Raw genomic sequence first — 15,915 nt, forward strand, 5'->3', positions numbered from 1 at the left:
ATGAGGAAAATGAAAAACGCTCATGAGCATTTCACAATTTGCTCATAAGATGAGCAAATTTCATGATGAATAGTAATGTCGTGGGCCCCAGCATTCATCCAAAATTGAGGAGCAAAAATGATAGAAATGTTACTACATCAATGAGCAAAAGAAAATATGCTCATGAGCAATTCAATTATTTTTTTATCACTAGTGGGATAAAATTTCCTCACCAAAAATGCTCATGAGCAAATTTGGTTGGGAAGAGAGAGAAAGTGGCTAGAGAGAGAATGAGCAATTATTTTTTTGCTCACTAATGTGAGTGCTCTAGTGCCTCATCTAGTCATCTACTATAGTTTATTGTTAATGAGGGCCTTAATAAAATGGTTTTCAATTCTTTTAGATATTTAACAAAAGTGTACTATGTAGATTGTTATTTAAGTTTAGTGACATGCGTAGTATACAACAAGTTTAGTCAACTCAAATTACATACATAAATATTGTCGCTCTTATGCTTGTAAATTATTTAGAGTTACATTTGTGAGATTTGGAGTAATTAATCCCTTTGTATAAAATAGACCTTTATAAGCTAGATACAAGATTTTGCACTTTGTCTCTTGATACTTCTTTTCTTATAAGTTTACACTAGCTCTATATATACGTGATGCGTGCTTTAAATTTCTAATTATACACCATGCAACCAATTTTAAGTGGATTTTATGTATTACGACTTATTTTTCATATGAATAATCATTACCTTCTGTTGGCAGATCGATCATATTATCACGAACAAGTGTCTTCTCCTAATCTCCTTAATAATTTTGACAATTGAAGCATTTGACGTGTATTATGAATATTATGAGGCAAATCAAACAGTTGATTGAATAGTTTATGTCAGTCATAATTTTGTTAGTGATAATATACATAGATTTTGTACCTTGCAATAATTCTATTATATATGTCTGATCTGTATCTGTATCATGAGTTCCCCCGCCTTCTTGAGAAGTCTAATGTTATTTAATCTAGTGGTACGTACGGATGAGTCATACCACCATAAGGTTATAGGACCAATTTTCATTAGAGGCAACTTGAGTTTGGAAATTCCTTAATACTAGTAAATAAATTGAACATCATTCCATGTACTTTTATTCGCAACTTTGAGATTGTGTTGTTTTCTTTCATTTGAGTTACTAATTAAAAATTTAAAAATACGTATTTGTTCCAAATCACAATTCTCTTCAAAAACATTTTACTTAAGATAAAACTAGATTAGTACCTGTGCATTGCACGGTGATGATGAGTAATTTAACCTAATTAATATTATATGAAATAATAAGTAATTTATAAACTATAATCAAGACCATATGTTTTTCATTTAGCGGGATTCAAATTTTGACTTGTTATTCTCTTTCTCTTAATTAATTTATTTCATAATCAAATGAGTATTTTGAAGAAATCAAAGATTAGCATTATTCATAAAATCAGTTAAACAATGATTGAGTTTATCTTATCCATAAATTGTAGATTTTTTTATACAAAAAAAAAAAAAAAAAAAAAAAAAATCAATAATGACATCATAAATTAAATTGACGGGAAAATTTATACATATAATAGGATAGGGAAATGGTTCATGATGTCAACCATGTTTTATTTTTAGAATTAGTATTTAATAAATAAATTTAATGTTTATTTCTAGTATTTAATGTTTTATTTCTACTTATTATTAAAAATTTTAGCTTCTTATTATAGGCATTTCTTAAGACTTATATACTAAAATAAATTAGTACCATGTTTCTCTTTTTTAACTAATTTATTTTTCTATTAAGAGTCTCATACAAATATAAGTTATGGCTTTACATGACTAAACACCCATTTTACATTATTTGCAACAATTAAACACTTTTCATTGAGATTCTATTATGTATACCAGGGTGTACCGTACACCGGGTTATTTACTCATTTAATTTTGCTCATTTTATAAATGAGATTTTTTTATTTATGTTAAATATGGAATAGAAAATAAAGAGAGATGAGGGGAGATTGTTACGTTGTATTTCATATTCCATCTAGTACGGGATATATATAATGTACATTTCCTAGGGTTCCATCAATGGATAAGACCAAATACCCAACTCTAGAATATTCTAGATTGTACATAGGATAATAGTCATCCATATTTAGATATTATCATAACACTCCCCCATGGATGACTATATATTGAATAAAACAATAACTAACATTAACTACAAAACCTGTACAAAATAATACACTATAATGCGCATAAGATGCTGCCTCGTTAAAAACCTTACCAGGAAAACCCAGTGGGAAAAAAAACCATGGTTAAGGAAAAAAGAGTGCAGCGCGCATTAACTCCCCCTCATGACTACATCACTTGAGATCTTTAAGACGACGCAATCCAATGCCGTAAGCTAACTTTTTGAATGTTGCTGTCGGAAGAGCCTTAGTAAATAAGTCTGCTAAATTCTCACTTGAACGAATTTGCAATACATTTATATCTCCATTCTTCTGAAGATCATGAGTGAAGAAAAATTTGGGTAAGATGTGCTTTGTTCTGTCGCCTTTGATGTATCCTTCCTTAAGTTGAGCAATACAAGCAGCGTTATCCTCATATAAAGTTGTTGGTGCCTCTTTCCCAGATGATAAACCACAAACTTCTTTTATATGTTGAACTACCGACCTTAACCATACACATTCACGACTAGCCTCGTGAATTGCTAAAATCTCATAATGATTGGAAGAAGTAGCTGCAATGGTTTGTTTCATGGAACGCCAAGAAATGGCAGTACCACCATATGTGAACACATATCCAGTTTGTGACCGACCATTATGAGGATCAGATAAATAACCTGCATCTGCAAAACCAATCAAATTTTCTTTGGACAACTTTGGGAAAAATAAACCATATCTTTCGTACCTTGAAGGTAACGAAGTAAATGTTTAATCCCATTCCAATGCCTTCGGGTTGGACATGAACTAAACCTTGCTAATAAATTAACTGAAAATGATATATCAGGTCGTATACCACAAACTTCTTTTATATGTTGAACTACCGACCTTAACCATACACATTCACGACTAGCCTTGTGAATTGCTAAAATCTCATAATGATTGGAAGAAGTAGCTGCAATGGTTTGTTTCATGGAACGCCAAGAAATGGCAGTACCACCATATGTGAACACATATCCAGTTTGTGACCGACCATTATGAGGATCAGATAAATAACCTGCATCTGCAAAACCAATCAAATTTTATTTGGACAACTTTGGGAAAAATAAACCATATCCTTCGTACCTTGAAGGTAACGAAGTAAATGTTTAATCCCATTCCAATGCCTTCGGGTTGGACATGAACTAACTCCAATTGCACTAAGATACGGTACTTCATGACCAAAAATTTCTTCATCATTTTCCCGAGGTCGGAATGGATCTTTCTCTACTTCAAGTGATCTTACAACCATAGGGTTGCTCAATGGATATGTATGTTGATTGATGCACAAGGATTCCATTCTCTAGGTGCTCTATTTGTAACCCCAAGCAGAATTTTGTCTATGATTGCAGCCCATAACAATTATAATTTAACATTTATCTACTTTTGCATGCTTATTTATTGGAATATCAACATATATAACTGTAACCCCAAGCAGAATTTTGTCTTTACTAGATCTTTCATTTCGAACTCTTTCTTTATCAGCACCATTGCTAGTCAACTGAATAGGATTAATGTAAGTATGATCGCAACCCATAACAATTATAATTTAACATTTATCTACTTTTGCATGCTTATTTATTGGAATATCAACATATATAACGAATACAGAGCATGATATATAATTTAAGGTTCCATTCTTATTTTTCTCCATGCTAACGTTCTCATCTTCTATTTCGTTCTTATTTATGCATGATTTGTATCAGGTTTATTTATGCATGGTTATAACGTTTAATACATATTTTTGAATACTATTTATATATACTTATCTTTTAATATTATTTTGTATAGTGAAAAATGTCGAACCTTGCCAAGCTCGAATTTGTGGCCCTTGATATTACCGGAAAGGGCTTGGTGAAACAATAAAAGAGGCTAATAAGGCAACACCTCAAGATAAGGCTAAAGCCATGATTTTTCTTTGCCATCACCTCCATGAAGGGCTCAAAAATGAATATTTAACTGTGAAAGACCCACAAATCCTTTGGAGTAATCTAAAGGAAAGGTATGACCACCAAAAAACAGTGATACTCCCTAGAGCTCGTTATGAATGGTTAAATTTGAGATTGCAAGATTTTAAATCTGTTAGTGAATATAACTCAGCTATGTTTAAAATAACTTCTCAATTGAAATTATGTGGAGAAAATATTACTGATGCTGATAACGTGTTAAATATGGAATAGAAAATAAAGAGAGATGAGGGGAGATTGTTACGTTGTATTTCATATTCCATCTAGTACGGGATATATATAATGTACATTTCCTAAGGTTCCATCAATGGATAAGACCAAATACCCAACTCTAGAATATTCTAGATTGTACATAGGATAATAGTCATCCATATTTAGATATTATCATAACAATTTATTTTGTTTTGCTCATTTCATTTATTAAATGAGCAAATTACCCAATGCACCCGAAAGTATTTAACAAATTCTACTCTCCATTGATACTTTATATCAAATCGTTGCAAATAATAAAGATATCATTTATAATCTGGTATTTATAATTTCGTATAATAAAGATATTGAAAACCAAAAGAGGCCCTTTTCCCAGCCAACCCCCAAAAAATACTTACCAAAAAGGGGGAAGAAATAAACAGCAGCACATGAATTTCCATTTTTACGACTGATTATGAGGAGAGAGATTACGATATACGATTATTGAACTGCGATTTCTTCTTTCGTCTCGCTATCTTCGTAATTAAGGTATTTTGCTTTCAATTTGATCCCCAATTTCTCTTTTCATCGATTCTGTAATATTCGATTTGATTTCGTAACTTTTTAGGGTTTTTGATGATTTATTCTCTTTGATTCACAATTTATGATCCAATTGTCGTAATTTTGTTGCTGTTGATTTGTAGACGTTCATTTGCTACTAGTAAGGGTTTTGTGGTTGCTGATTGATTGGCCTCTTTGTTTGAATTGTTTTTCGTGGTGAATTGATTGATAAGGTGATACTTCTTTCTTACTCTTCTTTTGTTTCGATTGTAATTTAGGAAATTGTAATTATGTAGGTTTATCAAAAAAAAAAAAAAAAAAAAAGGAAATTTAGATAAGAATGTTACAGAAGAGTAGTGGGGAATGAAGAATCTGACTGCAAATTGTAAGATTCTTGTTGTAGGGTTTGTATGTTTGTGAGGGTTTGTATGTTTATATGATTAAAATTACACTCTTTGTATTTCAGGATCTATGTGTCTGTTAATAGCAATAGAAATTGCTCTTTGAACATTGAGTTCGTGCTATCTTTCTGACAGACCCGAAAACGTCAGTTTATGTATCTTGTTTGTCAAGAGCACCAATTTTGTTGAGGATTTAGGGGCTTAGCAACTACTCTGACCTTTCTTTACTATTGAGGCTGCCGCTGCGCAGGGAGGGGGTAGGCTGATTGCCTGATCACTTAGAGAATGAGGTAGAGGGGAAGGAGGGAAGAAAGATGGAAAGTGGCTGAGAGGTTTGAGAGTGAGAAAATTGAAATAAATAAAATTAAGCGAGGTTGAAATTGTTAATAACCAAGTATGTGGATTAAGGTATGGGGTTCTCGGTGTCCGTCATTCTAAACCTAGGTTTGATCCTAAAACACATAGTTTATATCTTTGGTTGAACCAAACCACCCTTTAAACACCACTAGACCATTTGGATTATCATCATACAAAATTACAATTACACCTCTAGGTCCATTATTATCTAAGCTACCCCCATAATTTTGTCTCATACAGACTTGAAAAGTTTTATCTAACTTATCCAACTTGCTGTAGAAAACTTAAATTGGAAACAATGAGTTCCTCATCATGAATTGGTTACACCAAAATGCAATTTGCTAATTGTAGTAGTAACTTCATATGAGTTTGGAATCATGATTAAGGATTTAATTTTACTTCTTTGTCTATCGTTCCCAACTGGTTTCTATAAGATCTAATTACGTATGTCACGTTTTCCAAAGCCTGAGATACTCACTAAATAAGTTTCTCCAATGGCTTTTGATTTGTAGTTCTGCTTGGCTAGTGCTTGCCGTGAATCTCTAGATCTTGTGCTTATATGTATCATTGCTCCTCTATTATCACTTGTTATATACTTGTATATATCTTGAGCATCACACCCTGGAAGGCTTGGATGCTTGCCACTCGAATGTCAAAAGTCTATCATTATAGACCTTGTTTGGGTATGATCTGAAACCATATATTTATTTGGAAGACTATGACATGACATGTACTCCACTGGTTTCTGATCTTAAGAGCTTATATTGTAATATATATGTCTTTGGAGCATACAATGTTTCAATGTAGCTGTCAACTTTTTTTTTATGGCCTGTGATTATTGTTCAAGGTCTGAAATGTAGTTATATGAGGCAAACCACGATTTGGGCCACTGGGAGCAAGGATTTTCTTGAGAGTTCACATTTTTATGTGGTTTCAGAGCCAGATACAAGAGAGAGGATTAGAGGAGTGAGATTAAAAATAGAAAAGTTAGATATCTGATGGAGCAAGGATTTTCTAGACTGGAAATCATTTTTTTTATTGTGTTTGGGAGCAAGAAACAAGGGAGAGGAGTGAGTAAAAAGATAAGTAGTTGGATATAAATTAGGGTTTGGAAGAAGCATCTCCTTTAATTTCAGAATCTAGTTGCCCGTTGAACTAATAAATGTTTTGATTAGGCATGTGTTGTTATTGTTTCTTATTAATATAGCCATTCTACTATTCCACCTATTGATATGTTTTCTATAAGGATAAATAGGTTGTACTAAAATAGCATGAGACTTTTAAGTTTGTGGGACAGTTGTAGTATAAAAAGGGAGCTTGAGTTGAATTTGGATGCATTAATTCTTTACCAGTGATTTTCTAGAACATGATGATTTTAGACTATTTATTGAGTGTTCTACCACATTTAATCAATTTTCATCCTTTAGCTAATGTTAATTATAATTAGAAGAAATGAATCAATGTAAATCATAGCCAGAAATTTATTTTTCACAGAGAATTAAGATTGGTGTTCTAAGTTAACCTTTAATGAAATTGAAATTGGTATTGAGTGGGACTTACAATTTTGACAAATGGAAACTAGACCATCTCAGCTATGATCATTTTAGTTGTTTTTGGTATATCACATGTAGACAAAATGTCCTGTTTTGTTTTGTAGCTCTTGTGTTCAAACTGCTACTCAGAACCTCCTTGGTGAAATTTACGATGATAAGATATGTTGGGTTGTTCTTGTGTGCAAAAGCGGTTTATATTCTCATCTTGCATGTTTATTTCAACCTTCTCTGTATAACTCCCATAGTCCCTTTACATCTTATCTACTCCTAGTTTATTACGACTTAAGAGGCACTAGCTTCAATGATGCCTTTCTCATAATTTTCTCTCCTGGCTGTAAATGTTATTCCCATTGTTTGTTTTTGCGAGAATTGATCACCGTTATGCATTCCTCTCTTTCTTCGCTTTTGATGTTTAAGGGGAAGGTTGCCTTTTTATTAGTTGTTTATCAGTGTTGTTTATTAGTTGTTTTAACTATTTTTTCCAAGATGATGCACTTGATTGGGTTGTCTTGACTCTGAAGCTCTCTAGATTTTTGTTAATGTTTTAGTTGTGGAATCAGTTTGTTTTGTCAATCCTAATTATTTATGTGGTGTTTTTAACAGTTTTGTTCTGAGGTTCAAGTTAGGAGTTGCATTTGAAGATTATAAATGGCTGAAAAAGCTTGTGTCAAACGCCTTCAAAAGGAGTTTAGAGCGCTCTGTAAAGTACGTTTTATCTTTTTTTCACTCTTATTGCTCACCAGCCGGTTTCTTACTTTCGCTTGAACTATATTCTATATTTGATGTGTATGATGTTTTACTGGTGGATTTGTCTGCATATAGCCTTATTTTCATCTCATTTGTGGATCTCTTGCAAACTGCTTTCTCTCCCAAACAATTTTTTTTTTTTTTTTTTTCTTAATCCACTTTCAAAAACCTTTTAACTGTACCATGTTTTCACCCACATACCCTAAAATCAATAAGCTATTCCCATAACCCCACTACAATCCCTCTCCTAAATTATTGTGCCCAAGTCAAATGGAGCATTTTTAAGGGACGGAGGAAGTATCTTTTATTAGATTGCTTGGCTTCTTTTAGGGGCAGAGTTTACTTGCAGATGAAAGAAGTTTCTCAAGCTGATTATTTTCCTGGTTCCTCTGTATAAAGGATAGAAGAAAGTTGATGTTTAAGTATTCTATTGTCGTGAACTCTTTCCTCTCTGTATTTCAATGTAGAATATTAGAGAATTATTTTTTTTTGCATATGACAGAGCAAGCTTACCCCAATTCTTTAGGAGTTCTGAGAACTCAGCTTTCTTAAATTAGGCTTATTTATTTATTTTATTTATTTATTTTTAATTAAAATCTAGAATAAATTTGTTGGAAAATGAATGTTTTGGAAAAAATATGTCATCACTCTTTACACCCCCTCTAGGAAGGATATTTTCTTTTATAATTTTGGCTTGTGCTCCTGCATTATATCTTCATCCTTCAAAATACTCTAATGGCATTTTTTGAATTTGCAGGAGCCTGTATCTCATGTTGTTGCTCGCCCCTCTCCAAATAACATTCTTGAATGGTGTAAGTTTTATTTTAGCAGTCCTTCCCTTACCGATGACTTGAAATAATGTGCTATTTCGTTTGTGGAAATATTGGAACTTTAGTGTATTTCTAGTTGTTGTATGCCATTTGGTGGAATATGGAAACTTTGACAACTTAGGTTATGCCTTAACCTGGTAAGTCCTACCCTTCCAAAGATGGTTTGCAAGATGAATAATCATGTGACTGTATACATAGCATACCTATTCATCATTTCATCTAGACTTGGCTTTTTATTTAAGCTGACCTTAGTCTCTACAGACTTTTTTTTCTCAATTTTGTTTTTTAATATGGGCTTGCTGGTTTGGTGTTTAATTATATTAGAAGTCTCTATTTCACAATTGCCACTAAATTAGCATGTTCAAGGTTTTAGACATTGCTTGAATGATGGGGATTATTGTTATTAAATTGTTTTAGCTTTTAGAAATGTTCAAAATTATATGTTGTGTTAGTCTTTTTACTTGGTTTACATCCCTCTTTTTTATCTTTCTTTTGTTTTCCAATTCAGATTATGTACTTGAGGGAAGTGAAGGAACACCATTTGCAGGTTTGTCCATCCTGCTGTAATTCTTTTCCCTGCATCTTTTTGGCTCGAGTTCTGAACTCTTGTGACTCAGTCATTGCTCGTGTCACTTTCAATTATGTGAGTTGATTTTCTGATTTTTACATCTTATCTTATGAAGGTGGTAATTATTACGGGAGGATCACGTTTCCATCTGAATATCCATTTAAGCCACCATCAATCAGGTACCTCACTTGATTTTTTTTTTTTTTGGCTAGTTATCTTCTCCCTTGTAATCATAAAGAAATAAAATAAAAATGCTTGTGGCTTTGGCATTTTAATGTTTTCTTGTTTATAGGATGACGACTCCCAATGGGCGGTTTATGACTGATACCAAGATATGCTTGTCTATGAGTGATTGTAAGTTTTGTGCTTCATTGATGCTCTTTATCTGCTCTTTTTTTCCCTTTTTTTTTTTTTTTTTTTTTTTGGTCATTGATTATGATTTAGTCTCATAATGATGGTCTCTTTTATTTATTTGCAGTTCATCCTGAAAGTTGGAATCCAATGTGGTCAGTATCCAGGTAAGATAAAGTGTGCTAACAGATGTTATTCCCAATGCATGACTTCATAGCATGTCCTTCAATTGAGGGAAAAATGGGGTAGAATGGTAGATTCTTATAGGAGTCATTTTTAACCATTTATGGGAAAAACAAATATCATGTGTCATTGACTCAATGATATGGAGCAGCCTTTCAATTTTACTTTAAAACTTATGTGATATCATTGTAGAAGTAGAGCTTTAGTTGATCTTGATAACTAAGATACAGTAGTATGTACCATCTTAAGTTGCTGTTGCTGGAAGAAAGCACATTCTTTTTGTATAGTTGTTACTTAATTCCATGTTATTGACTACTCTTTGTTTTAAAATGCAGTATTCTTACGGGTCTACTCTCATTCATGGTAAGTTCATGCCTTTGATTTATATATATGCTTGTCCATTAACAAGGTCTGACCTATCTGCTTGAAACTTCTGTGTGTTATATACTAGTATTACTTAGCTGGTAAGACTATGCAATTCATTTCAATGATATTATTTGGTTTATAAGTCTTTCTTGTGTCCTGCAGATGGACAAAAGCCCTACTACAGGAAGCGTTTCAACATCTGTCGAGGAAAAACAATGTTTAGCCAAGTCTTCTCTTGCCTATAATTGTAAAATGTAAGTGAGTGGCGGTTTATTACTGGTATCTGTTTTGTTTATTCTCTGTTGTCTGACATAGTCTACTGATGAGTATTGCATGCAAAAACCCATTTTGATATTGCTCTTTAAATCTTGGGCATATTCTTCATGAATGTCCAACGTTGGTTTTTCAATTGACTGAAATTAAGCTTTTGAATTGATATTTAGCTCTTACCAGTCACCAAAGTTGGTGTTCTGTTTTTGGGTTTTTTGTTTGGCATTTCTGTATGAGTCATGTTTTTCTAAGATAACTCATAGTCTCATACTGAAATTAAATTCACCCATGGTTTTCTCAGATAGACCATAGTCTCATAATGCAAATTGGAACATAAACAAACATTGTTTCCCATATGTTTCTCTCAGTTGCATCCTATTGTCAGAATTTTGAAATTGTCCTGAAATTCAAGGAAGGCAATTTTGTGGAATTAGTCGGTTGATTTTTCTTTGAAAATAATCTGTCAATTAATTTTGTCTATTTTGGGCTCTGAAACTTTGCCTTTTAGTTCTACTTTTAGGAAATTGTTTCCTGAATATGTTGAGAAGTACAACCAGCAGCTTGCTGAGCAAGCTCGGAAAGTGGCATTGTCAGTGCCCGCACAAGAAGAATCTTCACTTCTCAATTCGGAGACACTTAATAATAACATGCAAGATAATGCAGCAAAAGCAGAAGATGGGAACAGAAGAAATAATCGTAAGCAATCTGTGCCGACCTGGATGCTGTTGTTGCTCTTCTCGATATTTGGTTTAGTTATGTCCTTGCCTCTTCTTGAACACTGATGTCTCTCCCTAATTAGGCTCGACCTAAATGGGTAAATCTTCAAACTTAAGATCATATAGATATGTGAGCTGGTCAAATTTTTCACATCCAAAATTTACCTTTTGTGGTGTTTCACTGTCTTGTAATGTTACGAGTACTACACTAACTTGTACAGTCTATGGGATGCTATCTTCTTTCAATTCAATTTTCTAGTATGAAAATTTTGTTTTAAGTGTTTGTCAAATCATCATAACAAAGTAAATGAACCTGTGAGCTTTAATTGTTGAGGTTTATGTTTATAAACTTGAGAAAAAAAAGGGTTTTTTTGAATAAAGGTGGTTTGGGGGGTGATGTCAATGGAAGAATTCTCTGAAATGATTTGTGCCTATGCATTATACAAAGAGCGTTGCGTTCAAAATCTATGTCATGGCACCTGTGACAAAACTCAAGCTTATCAACAATGAAGGCTTATAGGGCTCTAGTATGAGTGTTTTGCTTGCAAGAATCTCGAAGACTTAATTAAGCCTTCATGTTAATCACAAAGGAAAGTATATGGTGGATGATCTTAAGCGTGAGCAACATTGATTCTTTCTATTTTTCCATGAACTGAAACCAACTCAATTCAACTTTATTTCCATGAACTGAAACCAACTTGATTCAACTTTATTCGAACCAATTTTGAACTGATCTGAAATTGATCCAGCCTAGACCCAACAAATCTTGACCCAACTTGAAAGTGACTCGAACCGATCTGAGGTTGGTTAACATGGTAATTTTAAACTGAATATATCTGACCCAATCACGGTCAACCCGTTATGGATCAATTCGTTTATACAAATTGACACATCTATTCTATAGGCTTATTAAATGGAGCAAGAAAGTTTAGTCATCTCTATGTTTATGACTACAAAACTACTCTAGTTTAATACTCGTAAATGAAGTAGGAAGACTAGGAAGTAGGAACTAGGAACCTTCCTGTATGGTGACTAGCACACTGGTAGAAGCCCTCTGAAGTCTTGTTCCTTTATTGATTCCCCCAATTTCATCTACAAGTGGCACTCCCCCCCTCCCAAAACCAAAGAAAAAATATATTTGTATTATTGTCTGCATACATTGTATTTGAATACCAAGACAGAGGGTTTCTATATGATGATAAAATAATTTATTAGACTTATAAATACGATTAGTATTTAGTAGTATTCCCCTCTTATTTAAATACAAAATACTTACCTCTTTTTTTTTTTTAAGTGCATTTACTTTTTACATTATTTACAAATTTGTTTTTAATTTAGAGCTCCCTTTCAAAAATAAGACGACTTGGGTGTGGCTCTTTAAACACTAAAAAAAATAAAAAGTGGATGAGTCTCAAATGTGTATATTTATAATATCAATTTTTTTATTTTTTACTAATACACATAAGTAAATTAATTATAATAGTTGCAAAATATATGTACTGACAATCCGACACGCATAAAAAAGTGCTAGTGTCACTTAAAAACAAAGGGAGTATCTAATTAACCGTATCAATCCAAATATTTAAGTAGACCAACTCTTGCAAATTGTGGAAAATGAATTAAATAATTCCTCATATCCCACGGAAGTTTTTAGGTTTATGACCAACTTACTAAAATAATTAATGACACTGTACTAATCGTACGTATTATATACTTGTAATTATTTAAAATTTTTAAAAAATACATGTAATAATAGTTAGAGGCTTGTTCTAGGTACTTATAAAGGCTCTTTTGGTGTAGGAATGAGACAAAATTATTTAATGGAGCAAGAATACTCTAAAGTGCATCCATATCTATGTATATCCGAATATATAACAGAAATATTGGTACTCTGTACAAGTTAGTTTTGTTTATAATAATTTTAAAAGAATCAACATGTTGTACAATATACGGTATCTAATCGTCTTGGCTGCATTGTTCACTTCCCAAATCCCAAGTCCTATCATTTTGATCCATTAATAATATTATACTCCACTAATCTACATTTAAACTTAATTAATTGACCTTCAACTACTATTCTACTACATACTACAAATAATTTAATTAGTTTAGGTACATAAATGTGTGGTACTTATTGCCCGACTAATTATTTTATGTTCAAGGCGCATGCACGTACTATGTACGAAGTTATATGTATGCAGTAGTGGTCAACTCTGTCAACGGTTCTTTTTTCATTAGATGCTCTGAAAAACTCTCTAGGTTATTGTTAGTGAAGTACAATTATAATCTTTACCGGTTTTAAAAATGTTCCATTAGTCTTACATTTATATAGAGGTTTGTCGATTGAATAGTTGATTGGATAGCTATAAAAAGCGACTTTTGTATAACATATAAAGAGCACTTGTATATTCAAATTTGAATAAGTATTCAATATTGTCTTTCCTGATATATACTATGCCTTATTATTGAGGATAACAAATCATGCAATGAATTCTTACTATAAAATGGCTACCCTCCTACTACATATATTTTTACTAACAAAATGCACCCATGACTAATAATCGATTCTCTGTATTTAGGCAATTTAGCTTGTTGGAATTATACTAGCTAGAGTACAAGATTGAGCTACTCATAAACGGAATGTATAGTCGAATAAGGCTCATTCAGTGATTCACTTTTCAACTTTAGTTAATTTTGTCACGACATATTTTTTATATAGTTAGCTTGCAAGCAAGCTATATACAAACGTATTAGTTTATCTACAACCTCACTCGTAATAAAGAGCACATACCAGACATACTAATCTAACCTTGTATCGAGTCGAGACAAAACGAGTCATAATAACCTACAATTATTGTCATCAACATACATTGGCCTACCTACATAATTCTTTATATGGCTCCTAAATAATGAAGCAAAAACGCGTAAAATTTAACAAGAGTGAGTTAAAGTGCATAAATAGTAGTAGTACCTTTGTTACTAGTATAGCAAGACAGTGTGAGTTGGAGGTTACATATCTTACATTCTTACTACCTTCCTCACGTGGATACTGATTACTAAACAACCGACCAATTTTTTTTTTTTTTTTTTTTTTTTTTTTTTTTTTTTAAAAATTTTTGCAATTTAATTCCCTCATTTTTTGTACTCCGTGTTTACAATTGGCTCCAGCTGTTACTTTAATTATTTATCCTGCCCATCTTCTTAAATTAATTATTTATGTCATAAATTTTACATTTAAATTTTATCTATATATACCCTTGTGTTTGGTTACATTCTACACTTACATCCAAACCAATAATTCATACTATTATATAGTTTGCTTAAGAAAATCTAACAAAGAAAAAAAAAAAATGAAGAAGTTTTCAGTTCCAACTTTGGTTATAATTTCTCTTGTTATAACTTGTGCTTTCATTGAGATTGTTGATGCTGTTTCAGCTTCTCCTACATCTTCTCCTACTACTTCTCCTACTCAAGCCCCTCCTGGAGGTACTTCTACTAACTAGCTTTATCTTGTTTTGAGTTTTACATAGCGTTTTAGTGTCGTTGTAAGTAGAGCTGATCATCGTTTGGTTGAACTTAAAAAAAAACCGCTCATTTCAAGTAAAGGGATAAGGTTTGCCTATATGGTGATAACACTACAACGAAAATAGCCAAAGATCGGAAGACATTTAACTAATGTTATATGTAGCCCTAAGGGCTATATATAAACATTAAATATACTCTTGGAAATTGTATAAAATTAGGAATTCATGACAAAAACACGCGTAAATAAGTGTAATTAGTGTTTATATTTTCATGATTTCTTAACTTTTTACGATTTCAAGTGTAAATTCAAATGCTTATATATAGCCCTAAGCCCCTAAGGGCTATGTATATCATTTTCCTTAACTTTATCTTTATTCATATACTATGTATATTTAGTCAACGAAATCACCGGATCACTTTGACTAATTCTTTATTTTTTATTTTTAATTGTAAGTAATCCTCATTCATGTGAGTCTAATCTAAATTATATTAAGTACAAACTAGTCAAAATAGGTCAAGAATAATTTCAAAGAGTACACTTTGACTGTTTGACACTAAACTTAAGTATAAGTACACTTCATAAGCCTACGCGGCTTTATGATATTTTTTAAAATGTTTTCTAGTTCGTTTAAATTTAGTTGTCACATTAACTAATCTTGGATAAACGTTTACAGTGTCAGGATTTTGTGCGGATAAATGCGCATACAGATGCTCAAGGAATCCAAGGAACTTATGCAAGAAATTATGTATGCATTGTTGTAAAAAATGCCAATGTGTTCCCAATGGTCCCTTCGCCGACAAAAGCCAGTGCCCTTGCTACAGAGACCTCAAGAACGACGAAGGCCAATCTAAGTGCCCTTAAATTTTAATTTAGACCAACAAATCCTACGTGTCTATGCTTAATTTCCTTAATCCATCATTATAATCCTAAATCCTGTGTAATGGTTATTAGTATTAGTAAGAAATAATGATAATTATATATATAGGGCTTCACATATTGATTGTCATCAGCCCATAAATTATTATAGCTATGAGAGTGTGGATGTAATTTGATGTTGATAAAGTTTGGTTATGGCTTTATATGCCTTATTCAGTTATTCACTTATTCATATTAAATGTTGATAAA

At 32.3% G+C, this 15,915-nt stretch overlaps 2 protein-coding genes across 3 annotated transcripts; both read left to right on the plus strand.

Moving 5' to 3' along the window:
• Positions 1-4,724: 4,724 nt before the first annotated feature.
• LOC145624356 (ubiquitin-conjugating enzyme E2 34-like) lies at positions 4,725-11,537 on the plus strand. Of its 2 annotated transcripts, XM_081677373.1 has the most exons (11): positions 4,725-4,910; positions 5,066-5,155; positions 7,837-7,938; positions 8,738-8,792; positions 9,319-9,357; positions 9,494-9,557; positions 9,671-9,732; positions 9,857-9,896; positions 10,248-10,275; positions 10,441-10,532; positions 11,057-11,537. In XM_081677373.1, exons 3-11 carry the CDS (start codon positions 7,882-7,884, stop codon positions 11,328-11,330), a joined length of 711 nt encoding a protein of 236 aa, XP_081533499.1. In that variant the 5' UTR covers positions 4,725-4,910; positions 5,066-5,155; positions 7,837-7,881; the 3' UTR covers positions 11,331-11,537. The 2 variants fall into 2 exon arrangements, with proteins under 2 accessions (XP_081533499.1, XP_081533500.1); XM_081677374.1 differs by lacking the exon at positions 5,066-5,155.
• Positions 11,538-14,534: 2,997 nt separating this feature from the next.
• LOC145618149 (uncharacterized) lies at positions 14,535-15,915 on the plus strand. Its single transcript, XM_081672942.1, has 2 exons — positions 14,535-14,750; positions 15,464-15,915. The coding sequence occupies exons 1-2, from the start codon at positions 14,615-14,617 to the stop codon at positions 15,649-15,651; spliced, it is 324 nt and encodes a 107-aa protein (XP_081529068.1). The 5' UTR covers positions 14,535-14,614; the 3' UTR covers positions 15,652-15,915.

Source organism: Chenopodium album, chromosome 3, assembly GCF_948465745.1.
Source record: "Chenopodium album chromosome 3, dcCheAlbu1.1, whole genome shotgun sequence".
Taxonomy (NCBI): domain Eukaryota; kingdom Viridiplantae; phylum Streptophyta; class Magnoliopsida; order Caryophyllales; family Amaranthaceae; genus Chenopodium; species Chenopodium album.